Source organism: Limulus polyphemus, unplaced genomic scaffold, assembly GCF_000517525.1.
Source record: "Limulus polyphemus unplaced genomic scaffold, Limulus_polyphemus-2.1.2 Scaffold1274, whole genome shotgun sequence".
NCBI classification, from domain to species: Eukaryota; Metazoa; Arthropoda; class Merostomata; order Xiphosura; family Limulidae; genus Limulus; species Limulus polyphemus.
Genome location: NW_013666884.1, coordinates 44,685 through 59,841, shown reverse-complemented (window position 1 = coordinate 59,841; position 15,157 = coordinate 44,685). Strand labels below are relative to the sequence as shown.

At 35.4% G+C, this 15,157-nt stretch overlaps 1 protein-coding gene across 1 annotated transcript in view; it reads left to right on the top strand.

The window, feature by feature from the left end:
- The window catches only part of LOC106462880 (protein Skeletor, isoforms B/C-like), a 67,799-nt gene that overhangs the window by 21,748 nt on the left and 30,894 nt on the right, over nucleotides 1–15,157 (top strand). The window contains exons 7-9 of the mRNA XM_013922846.2: nucleotides 6,477–6,576; nucleotides 12,082–12,221; nucleotides 13,960–14,086. Of these exons, the coding sequence (XP_013778300.1) occupies nucleotides 6,477–6,576; nucleotides 12,082–12,221; nucleotides 13,960–14,086 (367 nt within the window). The remainder of the gene's footprint in view (nucleotides 1–6,476; nucleotides 6,577–12,081; nucleotides 12,222–13,959; nucleotides 14,087–15,157) is intronic.

Below are 15,157 nucleotides of genomic sequence, written 5' to 3'. Positions count from 1 at the left end.
AATCACTAGAAACTAAGAAAAGCTAAACAAAGAAACACTTAAATCAGGAACATCTAAACTTTTAACAACCGCAACACCAGAATATCCCACAAAAAACAAGAACATCCAAAACTTTAATCACTAGAAACTAAGAAAATCTAAACAAAGAAACACTTAAATTAGGAACATCGAAACTTTTAACCGCCGCAACACAAGAATATCCCACAAAAACAAGAACACATAAACCTTTAACCACTGCAAACAAAGAAATTCTAAAATTTTAATCATTACGAACCCCCCCCCCAAAAAAAACCTTTAACCACTCAAAACCAAGCCAGCTAAATCTTTAACTATCACATGCGAAGAACATCTAAACTTTTCACTACAATAGGCTAAAAATATCTAAATCTTAACAACTACAAACCAAGAGCATCGAAATTTTTAATCTAAACCTTTAACCACTACAAGCCAAAACCAACTAAATCTGTAACGACAACAAACGAAGAACATTTATGTTAGATATACACGACTGTTTCGTTTAAATTTAATACGAGAGTTATGATTCAGATATTTATAATATGCAAGTTATATAGTAGGGATAGATACCACAGGTTTGCTTAAGTAACTATTTACGAATCATTTGTTGCGTAGTTCAATTGTTGTGAATTGACGTCATGTTATACGAACCTTCTGAAATGCCCTCATTGCTTTAGATGAGTATTGTTACATCATAACGTATCGTAGTTTGTAGAAAGTACCTAGGCCTCAGCCGGGCAATATATATATATATATGTAGGCGATCAAGTTAGTGAGAGTAAAAGTGTAAAAAGTGAAGTTAGACAGCGTGATTATGTGTTTAACCATAAAGAGCGTAGAGTGGCGATTTCTAAAGTGAGTTTCACAGCCTGGTATCGTAGGGTAGAGGAGAATAATTTGTCTTGTCAAAGGTTTTTTTAAAGTAATTCAACCCGCCTATACAGACGTTGACGAAAAAGAGACAATTATTTAAAGCTCTGGATACAGCTGTGATAACCCATAGTGTAACGAATTTTTCTACACATATTTAATTTGTTTTGAACATATATTTTTAAAACAAGTGGATTTTGTGCTGTCCGTTTATTGTTGAAATTTATCGCCAACAAATTACAGACACCTACTGTAAAGAATCCTGCTCAGCGGAAGTAGGCCTTTTTACGCACAACTGTAGTGGGGGCGAAAATAGGGTAAATATATATAACCATATTGCCTGATTTTGATAAATGGATATAGAGAGATGAGCAACTTGGGCAAAAAGATAGTGAACTATCTTAAACAACAACAAGAACTAGAGAGAGAAGAGAGGAAGACAGACTAAAAGAAGAAAAGGAAATAGAAATAGAGAGAATAAGAGCACAAATTGAGATTGCAAAGTTTACCCAACAGACAGAAGAAGGACCCAAGAATGACAATGGGGTCAGGGCCAGTCGACCCAAGCTGGAGAGATATGAAAGATCTGCCCAAAGTCAGAACTGGGACAAAGGTGACTGGGCAGTCTATCTCAGCCCACTTCTCACAGAAAAAGCCTACAAGTCTATGCAGGTATGACATCAGAAGATGCCATTTTGAAATGTTATGAACTTACAAAGGAAGGTTTTAGTCAGAAGTTCAGAGAACTCAAATCTGACACTGGAGAAATTGTATTCCAGTTTGTAGTACGTCTACGGTGATACTTCACAAGGTGAACTCACCTGGCAGATCTACTTATACATGAACAGATTATGATCACGTGCTCCACTCTCATGTCACTGTTCCTAAAGGAGGACGAGATGATCAAGCTGGCAGAACAGTATATGGAAGCTCATGGAGGGAATATAACTAGCAAGTCCAAGAATAACCATTTAAAGTCGAAACCAGGGGTGAATGACCAGAAACAATATGGCACCAAAGATGACAAGAAATCAACAGACAGAAGGGAGAAGAGATGCTATGCTTGTTATAAAATAGGGCACTTTGCAAGTGAGTGCAAGTCTGTCACCGACAAGAAGCAGCAGAAATCTCATCATGAAGCAGTTAGAGCTACCCATAAAGATGTTGCTAGCAAGAAACGAAAAATAAAAAGAGCAACTGTAACCATTAGTGTTGCTGCCAGAAGAAACAGAATAGAGACAACTCGTCAAATTCACTACAAGAAGGAGGTGCTATTACCATGATTAAACAGTGCATGATTGATGGCCAGCTCAAGTTAGTAAATGGATCAACAGTGCCAGTAGTGTTTGGAGCATGTGTAAAACGTCGAATGGTGCCAACAAATCACAACATGTTAGTAGGTGAAAGCTATGTCGGGGATAAAGAAGTGAAGATTCTACGAGACACTTAGTGCAGCAGTGAGAACCGGTATAGTAAGAACAGTAAGAAAGTTTCCCATAGCAAGAATAAACGTGGACATTCCATACTATGTGGGAGACCTTGAGGCCATGTGTATGAAGGCACCCATCTACTGCTTGGTAATTTGCAATTTATCAGGCAGTATAAGTTTGGAGGAACAATACAGAAAAGAGACTAGCGAGGCATCTGAAGTCACCACAAGAGCTCAAGAAAAGAAAGGCAAGCAAGTGATCAAGTCCATGCAAGTCTCAAAAGGTGGCATCCCGAATGTAGGTCTATGAGAACTGAAGGAAGCACAAAAGAAAGCCCCTTTCATGCAAAAAAAAATTTGGGACAGTGCCCGAGAGAAAGTTGAGCACAAGAAAAAGGGAGAGAGATTTATAAAATAGAGGATCAGAAAGGAGTACTGTATCAGATCTATCGAAGCAATTCTATTGGGGAAGCTAAACACGTCAAAGGCAGTCAGAAGCACTTCTATGAAAAAAAGGCCAAGGATCTACGTTTCAAGGTCGGACAGAAAGTCTTTGTTCTGCTACCTATAGACAACAATAAACTCACCCTGCAGTGGAAAGGATCTTTTGAAGTGGCCAACAGAATGGATTCTATAGTAAAAGTGGACGGGAAGACCCAAATCTTCCACGCCAATCAGTTGAAGAGGTACATAAAGAGGGAAGAAGACCTAACAAGTGCAGCTATTGAGGCACAGATTGATATAGCAGGTGTAGTTGTCATAGATGCAGAACCAGAAAATGGTGACTTTGCAATGGAGGATGAAGACCTACTAGACCTAAGTACGCTGGGTGGAGATGAGACGTAGAAGAACATCAACATCAGTGAAGAACTGACTGACAAGCAGAAGAAAGACCTAGAACAGCTACTGTGCCAGTACACAGATGCTTTCACAGATAGACCAGACAAGACAGACCTTGTACAACACAAAATCGAGACTACAACCAGGGATCCTGTCAAGATGCCCAGAAACCAAAAAGGGAACTGCAAATGTTGATGTAGACTTTGAGGAGACTTTGTGTATGAACTAAAAACAATCTTTGTATATAGTGTAAAAAATACTGTAAATAGTTTCCTTGAAGAAGGGCTTATTGTTAGATATACACGACTGTTTTGTATAAGTTGCGTATAAATTTAAAATAAGAATTACGATTTAGATAGTTATAAAACGCAGGTGTTAAATTTAGTATTTTTAGAAGCGATAGATATCACAGGTTTGCTTATATAACTGTTTATGTACCATTTGTTGCGAAGTTCAATTGTTGTGAATTTACGTCATTTCACTCGAACTTTCTGAATTTTTTTGTTGTTGTTGTTGCTTTAAGTGTGTACTGTAACATCATAATGTCTTGTAGTTTGTCGGGCAATATATACATAGGTGATCAAGTTAGTGAAGTAAGTTAATAAAAGTAAAAGTTCAAAAATAGAAGTTAGACTGCATGATTGTCATTTAGCCACAAAGAGCGTATAGTAGCGATTTTAAAGTGAGTTTCACAGTTTTTATTGTAATAACAGAGATAAAGGAGAATAATTTCTCTTGTTAAAGGGGTGATGTAATAATTGAACCCGCCTATGTGGACGTTGACGAAAAAGAGACAATCATTTAAAGCTCTGACTACAAGTGTGATTAACAATAGTGTAACGAATTCTTGCACATACGTTTGACTTGTTTGAATATATATTATGTTTAACGCCAACAACTTACAGACACCTACTGTAAAGAATCCTGCCCATAATAGTCGTCTAAGATTAACCTTGTTGGCAGATCATTCTTATATTGGAGGTTGTTGTTTCGAGCAACTATCCAATTAAGAGGAAGTAGTCCAATCAAAGCACATTGACTTAGAATATAGTTCTTATAAAATACAATTAACGCTTTGTAATACATAAATTTTAATCAAGCAGTTTAAGAACTTTTTCTACCGTATAAGAAAATTCAGTAGAACTCAGTTTATACCATGTACGTCATGAAAACCTATTACAACATGATAAGTGACTTATTTTACTCTGTAAATTGAATTAATAATTAATTTGCCAGTTAATGTTGCCTTAGTTGAGATCCGTTACGCTGATCATATTACAAATGTTGTTGCTTACTGAGAGCTGATATATTAGTTACGCTATTCAAAACATAAGTATAGCTAGTAATAATCAACGTGGACGTTATTCAAAGAAGTGATCCTTTTATGGTATTGACAGGCATGTGTTATATAAGTTTCTGATAAGTTTTTACTTTATTAAATATGGTATATACATTGCTACTTTTCGAGAACTAGTATTTTATTTATTTTATTAAACACCTGATACCTAGCCTTTGGAGCCGGGCGTAGTTAGCGTGCTAGGCTGCGGTGATTGAGCCTCAGTGCCATAGCAACCGAAAGTATGTAGTGAGTATGTACTCTACTTGCTGGCTGCTTTCCCTCTGGTCAATATTTTAACCAATTGACTGCGGCTGTCATGTTTACGGGCGAACGGTTTAGTGCGGATGTGCGTATATGGTAAGCGGTATTTATGAGTGCTAACGAATAATGGGTCAATCATTTTTGTCTTTTTTCATCAGCACCCCTCACAATGTCAACGAACTCTCATGTACGCAGCGCAGTGTACAGAAGAAAAAAGTCCGACTTTACGGTAAACGTGACAACCGCAGCGAGTGGTTTGCAATTTGAAATAGCAATACCTGAACTCTCGGGATCTCCTACCCGGCCTTTAGTTCGTCTGACAATAAGTTGCTGTTCAGATTGAAAATACCAAAATCAATAAGTAGTTAACTAGTGTTTGAACACATATTTACAGGCTTACACACTTATTACTTATCCTAGAAGGCTACAGTAAAGCAATTTATCATTAACAACCTATTATGATAATTTCAATGTTAGCGGTCCACTTACAGTCCCATTGAACATCAATATTTGTATTATTTTTGTTAACAGAGAATATGACAAGCATATTTCATTAAATTTTAAGCTTATGCGATATGTTTTTTATCTTTTACACCAGATCACTGGCTTCTCACTGCACATAAACAGCATTTCATGTAGAGTTTGTTTGTTTTGAATTTCGCGCAAAGCTACACGAGGGCTATCTGCGCTAGCCGTCCCTAATTTAGCAGTGTAAGACTAATCATCACCATCCACCGCCAACTCTTAGGCTACTCTTTTTACCAACGAATAATGGGATTGACCGTCACATTATAACGCCCCCACGGCTGAAAGGGCGAGCATGTTTAGTGGGGCGGGGATTCGAACCCGCGACCCTCAGATTGCGAGTCGAGCGCCCTAGCCACCTGGCCATACCGGGCCTATTCATGTAGAGACTGCTTGCTATAAGAACCGTGTATCTGTTGAATTCTGGAATTTATAAAAGGCCTCCAAGCGGTAGATAAATGATAGTCTTGAAATTCTATCTGTACCTCTAGTTTGAAATCTATAATGGATTATAAAAAAAACACTCTGACCAGCCCCCAGTGGCACAGCGGCATGTCTGCGGACTTACAACGCTAGAAACCGGGTTTCGATACCCGTGGTGGGCAGAGCACAGATAGCCCATTGTGTAGCTTTGTGCTTAAATTCAAAACAAACAAACATTCTGACCAACAGGAACTAAGAACCGCGATTCACAACAAGAAGTTAAAAAAACAAGTTCAGTTCATCTTAATACTTCTTTTAACAAATTTTAAAAAGTTTCTTATTTAAAAAGAAACTACAATAACTGAAATTTTACGAGCTGTACATGAATATCTTCTGTACAAAAGAAAGTATTCCCTTGATAGCCGCTAGCATCAAATATTGGAACAATAGTCAACATATTACACGCAATTCGGCTCTTGAGATTTAGTAAACCATCAGCCCATTTTCATAATTTTCACATTTAGCTCTAAGACTTAGCCAATTCTCAGTTCTCTTTCATAATGTTTACAATTTTGCATGAGATTTAATCAACCATCAGCCTACTTTCATAACTTTCACTAATCCTGATAATAATCTTTCCTGACATTTGTACTTCTTGCGCGAAATTCAAAAACAAAACAAACTTAAAATGGGAAGAATGTGAAACATTTTTCGTTCTTAAGTGAACCTACATGATCCAAGAATGTACTGATGTCAACTCACTCTTACTTTCAGAATAAATTAAACTGTGAGATCCTACAAGATGGTCTGGGGTTAGAACTCCGATGGGTAATGGATGGTGGAGACACAGTGATGCAGCTCGTTGGAAGAATTGGTAAATAGAATCTTTACAACAAGCACGAACAGTTTTAATCTAAACTATAAGAATAACAACTGACTTATACCCGTTTTTATTATCATTAGACAAAAAAACAGCACCAAGGCCGATCCGATTATTCAGAATCTTCAGTTTGGTATTAGTCAAAACTTAATACAAGTTCTTAATACCTTTCAGTTTTTCAATTTTATTGTGTAAGATACTTTGTCTTATGTATTTACGTGTTTGCGAAAAAATGGATTATATAAGTTGTCTCTTGAATATAGTTTTGTGATGGGACTTGTTCAGACTGATTACTGTTGTATTTAATAACGTAATGTTTTGAGTGAGTGTTGTGTTTAGTACTGTTACAACTTCAGCAAGTATTATAGTGTATAGTACAGTAACAGCTATGATTAATTTTACCAAGTACATACGGTTAAAGGGATATTTATTTCTTCTTTAATAATAGGTTCATAACGATAAGATGTGCACAAAACAAAGGTTTTTTCTTCAGATTAATCAACTAAAATCCATGTACTGGCTGATTCCTATATTCGCAGTAGTTCACAATTTCTCTGTTCGCGACTAACCTTAGTAGTATTAGTTTGAAAGGAATGGTAGTTCACTCTTTTCCTGTTCATGACTAACCTCACTGGTATTAGTTTGAAGGGAATGGTAGTCTACAGTTTCTCTATTCATGACTAACCTCACTGGTATTAGTTTGAAGGGAATGATAGTTCACTTTTTCCCTGTTCATGACTAGCCTCACTGGTATTAGTTTGAAGGGAATGGTAGTCTACAGTTTCTCTATTCATGACTAACCTTAATAGTAGTAGTTTGAAGGGAATGGTAATTCACTATTTCCCTGTTCATGACTAGCCTCACTGGTATTAGTTTGAAGGGAATGGTTGTCCACAGTTTCTCTATTCATGACTAACCTTAATAGTAGTAGTTTGAAGGGAATGGTAATTCACTTTTTCCCTGTTCATGACTAACCTCACTGGTATTAGTTTGAAGGGAATGGTAGTTCACTCTTTCCCTGTTCATGACTAACCTCACTGGTATTAGTTTGAAGGGAATGGTTGTCCACAGTTTCTTTATTCATGACTAACCTTAATAGTAGTAGTTTGAAGGGAATGGTTGTCCACAGTTTCCCTATTCATGACTAACCTTAATAGTAGTAGTTTGAAGGGAATGGTTGTCCACAGCTTCTCTGTTCATAACTAATCTTACTGGTATTAGTTTGCAGGGAACGGCAGTCCACAGTTTCGTTGTTAATTTTTACGTGTGTCATTTTTATGTCACCGTAGAGAGGCATACTCTTTTTCCATTGTTTCTTCTTTCTTCTTCTTCCAAACACTTTTCAATCGATCGCCATTCCTTCATTTCTCGGCGGATTAACTTGAATCTGGGTAGGATTATACCTTGGTCCAATACGCCTAGACATATTTTATTTTTTGGGTTTAGGGCTTTTAAAGGATTTTATGAAGTCAAAGGTCAAACAACCCGAAAATGTATATATCGAGCTCCTGTGCGGTCATCTTTACAGTAATCAAGATGAAAATTGGCACAAATATAGATTTTCAGGCGCCCAGCACATTGACATAAAAAAAAGTTGGATTTGACCATTCGGAGTTTTTTATGAGGGTCAGAGCTCACCAAAAGCATAATTTTGAGGTTTTTGTTCAATTACGCTGCTATATTTGACCAATCTACATGGTATTTGGTACAAAGGTACCTTCTTGCAGGTCCCAAGCAGTGATGTAGACAGTTTTCGATTTTTTTTTCTGTGTTTTTCACGATTTTTCTTGTGTCAAAATTAGCCGTGTATGGATTGCATGGCGGAGACATGTTGCATTCGCCCACGAATGTTAGTCTCTTTAATGATTAATTCGTCTTCCATCCATAGAACACTACAAAGAACGGATATTTAATACTTTACCCTAAATGATGTAAAACACCGAATGAAGTGGGGTGGGGCATGCACTTTAAGTCTTATGAAGCATTTAAGTAAAAACATTGTGCTGGTTTACAGCTTGTTTAGCACAAGCTGACAGTAAAATACAGCATTTAAAGAGGATTTTGTTATAGGTCGCTGCCGACTAACTCTTGACCAATGGAAGAGCTCACCTGATCATCTGAGCTACAACGTCCATAATCATAATTAAGGATCTGTTTATGCCACTATTGTATGGTGTATTAAAATACATGGTGTATATAATCTTAAAACCAGAGAAATGTGAACCTATCTAGTATATATACAGTCTTATAAATGCATATTTTATAACAAATAAGATCGCTATTATTAAAATGGAATACAAATACACTTAGCACTGTCAAACTTAGAAATACATGTTATATTGAACATCTACATATGTAAGTTGAATGATCATGAACGATTTATTAGAACAGCAAACCAGTTTATCAGACACCTGTGTAATTCAGCATATTGCCCATCACAATAAAACCTTACCAAAACATATATGATGACAATATATAACATCAAATTATTATAGTTAGCGTCTGTAACCTTATATCAGTTCATATTAAACATTCAGTACTTGGTTTGTCCTCTTCGTACTCTAATAAAACTCCACAAGGCAATGTGATATGCTGTCGATGAGGTTATTGATGTAATCAACCGTGATTTCATTCCAATTCTTCACTAGAAGGCGCTGCAACTCAGCTACAGTAGTTGATTTAAGATTGTGGTTAGCAGTTTCCCGGCTCAGTTCTGTCCAACAGTTCTCAATGGAATTACAATCTGGAGACTTTGGTGGTCATGGCAATCTTGTAACGTCCTCTTGGTCGAGATAATCTTGAATAATATGCGCATTGTGGGCAGTGGCATGGTCATCTTGGAATATAAAATTATTGACAAATCTTGCCCCTAACATATGGTAGAAATATCGTCTCCATGTGATGCCTGTAGGAGGCGCCATTGACGTTTCCTTGGAGGATATGAAGAGCAGTTTTTCCACCATGATGAATAGCTGCCCAAAGATATACTGCACCACCACTTGTGTGTTCCCTATGAGAAAGACAGTCTTTCCTCATCTTTTCTCCAGGCAAACGAAGAACACTGAGAGTACTCTATTGTTCTGATAATGTCCGTTTGCTTCATACCATTTCTTGACAGTCAAACAACTTGATGTCCTATAACTTCTGGCTCCAAATACAGAGAAATTGTCTGAATAAAGCGTTGATCTGTTTGGAAAAAGATTATATTAAAAGCACACCTTTTTATACAAAACAGGTATGTATGTGTTTTTTTGACGAACAAATGCTCAAAACAACTTATACCGATCAGAATAACAGCTCGTATATGTTAGTCCGATCATACAATACTACTTGGGTATTTACTCAATAACTACTTCATGCCTGTAGACCAGCGTTTTCCAAACTTTTTTGGCACCGGAACACTTCTATTCAGCTTTGAAAAAGCTTACAGAAGACTAGACACGTGAAATATCGGTGTAGAGGGTATGTTGCGCACACAGCGCCCTCTAGATTTGTATATTATTCATTTATTTATTTAATCAAATTACATATTAATGAATATTTACAGCTTTATGCTTATAATATACTTTAGATATAAACCTCTCCATTAAGATATTATGTAGAATAGATATGGCATCTTCTATAATTCTTCTTCAATGCAAAATCGATATTATCTAATTCTAATACATAGGAAAATATTTTATAATAAGTTATGATCGTACAAAAAGTGTTAAATATTTTATTAAAATTTAAACATAGTTTGGGAAACGCTGCTGTAGATAATAACATCAATATAGAACAGTATGGAAACATTTTGTCCAAGACTATTACATTACACTGATGTCGTTCTTCGTTTACTCATAGTTACTCTTATTTTCTGAGTGATGAATGTAATACAGTAAGCCAACTATCCCTCATAATGGGGAAAAATTTTCAGTCAATAAATAGTTGTAAGAGTAATAATATTCATGAACATCTATGAAAATGTTTTCTATACATATACGTTTATTAAATATCAACACTAAGATTTGGCTGACAAATGATCAATACTGAATAAGAAGAAATATCACTGATGTCAAATAGCAATTAACTGGAATTTCTAGTTTTGTCAAGTACTGATTAAAATAAGTAACAATTGGATACAGTCAGTATTAGCTAGAATGAGCAGCCATGCTAGTAACATGTTAAGTATTGAACTAGACGAGTTAGTATGTTTGTCAAATAGCCAGTATTGACTAATTTTGGTAATAATTTTTATCGAATGGTTGGTATTATGTAAAATGAGTAATCATTTTAGTAAACTAATAAATATTGACTAGGATGAGTTAACATTGTTATCGACTGATCAGTATTGACTAGGATGAGTTAACATTGTTATCGACTGATCAGTATTGACTAGGATGCGTTAACATTGTTATCAACTGATCAGTATTGACTAGGATGAGTTAAAATTGTTATCGACTGATCAGTATTGACTAGGATGAGTTAACATTGTTATCGACTGATCAGTATTGACTAGGATGAGTTAACATTGTTATCGACTGATCAGTATTGACTAGGATGAGTTAACATTGTTATCGACTGATCAGTATTGACTAGGATGAGTTAACATTGTTGTCGACTGATCAGTATTGACTAGGATGAGTTAACATTGTTATCGACTGATCAGTATTGACTAGGATGAGTTATTTTTATCAAATGGCATACTCATTTTGCCCTTATACAACGTTTAATGTATCCTTTAATGTAACGCCTTTGTGCCCACTAGTGATCGTCTACCGACGTTGAAGATTATAACAGCATAAATAGGTTAGTAACTACAGTTGTCTACTGACGTTGAAGATTATAACAGCATAAATAGGTTAGTAACTACAGTTGTCTACCGACGTTGAAGATTATAACAGCATAAATAGGTTAGTAACTACAGTTGTCTACCTGACGTTGAAGATTATAACAGCATAAATAGGTTAGTAACTACAGTTGTCTACCGCCGTTGAAGATTGTAACAGCATAAATAGGTTAGTAACTACAGTTGTCTACCGACGTTGAAGATTGTAACAGCATAAATAGGTTAGTAACTACAGTTGTCTACCGACGTTGAAGATTATAACAGCATAAATAGGTTAGTAACTACAGTTGTCTACCGACGTTGAAGATTATAACAGCATAATCAGGTTAGTAACTACAGTTGTCTACTGACGTTGAATATTATAACAGCATAAATAGGTTAGTAACTACAGTTGTCTACCGCCGTTGAAGATTGTAACAGCATAAATAGGTTAGTAACTACAGTTGTCTACTGACGTTGAAGATTATAACAGCATAAATAGGTTAGTAACTACAGTTGTTTACTGACGTTGAAGATTATAACAGCATAAATAGGTTAGTTTTTCATATTTTATCTTATGAAAAGGTGGAAATGGCATTTTTATGTTTTGCAAAGAGAGATTTTTCATGACGACGTAAACCTGAAAGTTTTGAATCTGTTTTTAATCACGATCAAACTGTTGTTAAAAACAGGTGATGGAGATTATATGGCTTTCGGACTTAGCAAAGATGACAGCAGGACTGAGATGGTGAATGCAGATGTCATAGTAACGTGGATTGACAGTGGTGGTCAAGGTCACGCCGAGGACTACTTCCTGGCTAGTAAAGAACAAGTGAGTCGCTTTATGAGAATGACCTCTTCAACTACACACTTAATGTCGATACCACAGTGTTGTTCGAACACACGTCGTCGTACATTATTACATTGTAAAACTATTGTTTTCAAATTATATTAAAATAACATAAATTGAAATATGTATGAAAAAGTTGAAATTATTATTGTTTTTCACACAATACTTCACTGTTCTTTCTCTCTATATATTTATAAAAGAATAAACTGATATAATATATCAACTAAAGGCAACTGTGAATTATGAACTTACAAATCAAAAATAATGTTTACTTGCCGGTTACCTGTGTCTCGCTATTAACTTAGCAAATTGCATAATAAGCATGCAATGATTGTTTGTATGACAAACCAGACTTACCGTGTCTTCTCTTGATACATGCTCTGGTGTAATACACAGGTGCTTCTACGCCTTCTCTTTACACATAGTCCTGTATTGTAAGCAACATGTGTTACTAGCTTTCTTTAATATGACAAACAAGTTCCACTACGTCTTCTCTTAATTTCTCATAATCGTGTAATAAATGAAGATTGCGTAACTTGGAACATCAAATGTGAAACTATTATTTATTTATTCAACCTCGAGACGACAGAAATGTTAAACGAATGATCATAAACACCTTATGCCTAGAAATTTTCAGATTAAGTTTTATTGTGAACACCTTATAACACAAATATAGAAAACAAAACACAGATTGAGATTTAATTCAAAAATATATTTGAAATAAAATAGTCGTTTTCTTACTCCATAAATAGCATGTATAGTAAGACAGAACTTTGTATTATATAACATATAAAAGGGTCGTGTTTTAAAAGTTCTCGTATTTGTATGAACGATTCAGTTTTATACTAGTCTTAACAAGTGTTATCCCTAGAAATATAATAATATCCAATTATAACTGAAAAGAGTTATTAAGTGACATTTTTTGATTAAAGTTTTATTTGGTTATGCGCAAAGCTGCTCAATGGGCTATCTGCGCAGGGTCCACCATAGGGATCGAACACTGTGGATAGGGGTCTTTGATTAAAGAGTAGCAGTTCTCTCTTTCTTTCCAACTAAGGATGGAGAAAAAATCTGTTAAATCTGATAGCTTGGAAGGGAATGCCTGTTTATTAGAGAAATACTATATACAGTATATACACGAGCGAAAAGTTTTTGAATATCTTTCAGGATGACTATAATTTTTCATGCTTAAGGCCAGTAAATTTGCTATACTGTTATAAACCTTAGTGTAATTTTTCTCATTTTGTGGTAAATAATGATTCAACTCTTATAACAAGTCTCTGCTATATGACATCACTCGGATTACCGATTATAATATTATGTTAGGTTTAACTTTGTATAATCCATACCTTCAAAGATATATAATGATGTAAATTTATATGTAAGATGTTTTTAAAATCCAATTACAGACCTAATAGTCCTTCTTTGATATTGGAGGGTCTGGAATGAAAGCTTTCGAGATAATAACTTCTCTTTTGTTTCCCAGGTGATTACTTGTCTATCTCTGTTGTTATAAGTTATTTAACAATCGTAGCTTGATGTACTGCAATTTGATATTCATAAACTTTTATGGTGTGACTTTTCATGTTATATTTTGTTACCGCTTTATTTAGCCTTGTGATAGAAACTTTTCGTCATGAGGCCATGAGATTTGGAATATATCTGCCTTATATTGTACAAATACATATATATGGCAAAATGAATTTCTTTTATTTTGTAGTGTGTAGGAACTCATGGAAGTTGTCCAGACCAAAAGTACCCAGGTGCAAATAACAGTGTTACTTTGCTAAATGCAGCTACTGTCAATGGATATAAGATGATTACTTTCAGACGACCTCAAATTGCTTGTAAGCTTTCCATTTTCACGTTTCTATTTCTTATAAGTTTTCGATAGTGTTATGAAGTGAGGTGTAAGGTAACATCGTTTGAAACTAGGTGTAAGAAAGCAGCCTCTGGTCAGTATATAGAGAATTAGAAGATTACAGTATTCTAAGTCATTATATAATGATTGGAGTGAGCGGGTATAGTGGCCGCCTTTCTAACTTCTGTCGGTGTGGAGATTTCAAGACTCCCTGTGGTTATCAAACGTTATAACCAAGTATACAGGTTCAATGTCCGAAACAAAGGGACCGGCTCGACGTGTGTTTGAGATAAGGATATAAAGACAGGAGTTCAACCAGAAAGAAAAGAAAGGAGAAAGAAGGGAAGACTAGGTCAGATGTGAAAGACAAAATGATAAGCCCAGAGAAGTACAGGAAGAAAGCCATATGCTGTCTGTAAAAACTAAAAACCTATGTGTTATTTACTGCCTGTATTAAACAGCAGATTGTTATGTTTATATTGGTGTGAATAATTTCATGATAGGAATAAGTACAACATAAATAAAGTTGATGTACATAAGAATGGAAAACAAAGTCTAAGTATAGCACGATTAACACATTAAGCTTCACATTCCTATTACTTGTAAGTCCACCTATGAGTTTCACACGTCTTTTACTTATAAGTTTTAGTTTGATCATCACAAGTCTGTTGCTTCTACTTTTCCCACAAGTTTCACATTTCTGTTACTTGCCTTCTAAGATTCACATTTGATATTTGCCCCTTGAGTTTCAGCATTTCTGTTACTTGTAAATTTCCCTTAAGATTCACACGTCTTTTACTTTTTGAAAGTTTTCACTTGAGATTCACATTTCTGTTACTTGCCTTCTAAGATTCACATTTGATATTTGCCCCTTGAGTTTCAGCATTTCTGTTAATTGTAAATTTCCCTTAAGATTCACACGTCTTTTACTTTTTGAAAGTTTTCACTTGAGATTCACATTTCTGTTACTTGCCTTCTAAGATTCACATTTGATATTTGCCCCTTGAGTTTCAGCATTTCTGTTACTTGTAAATTTCCTTTAAGATTCACACGTCTT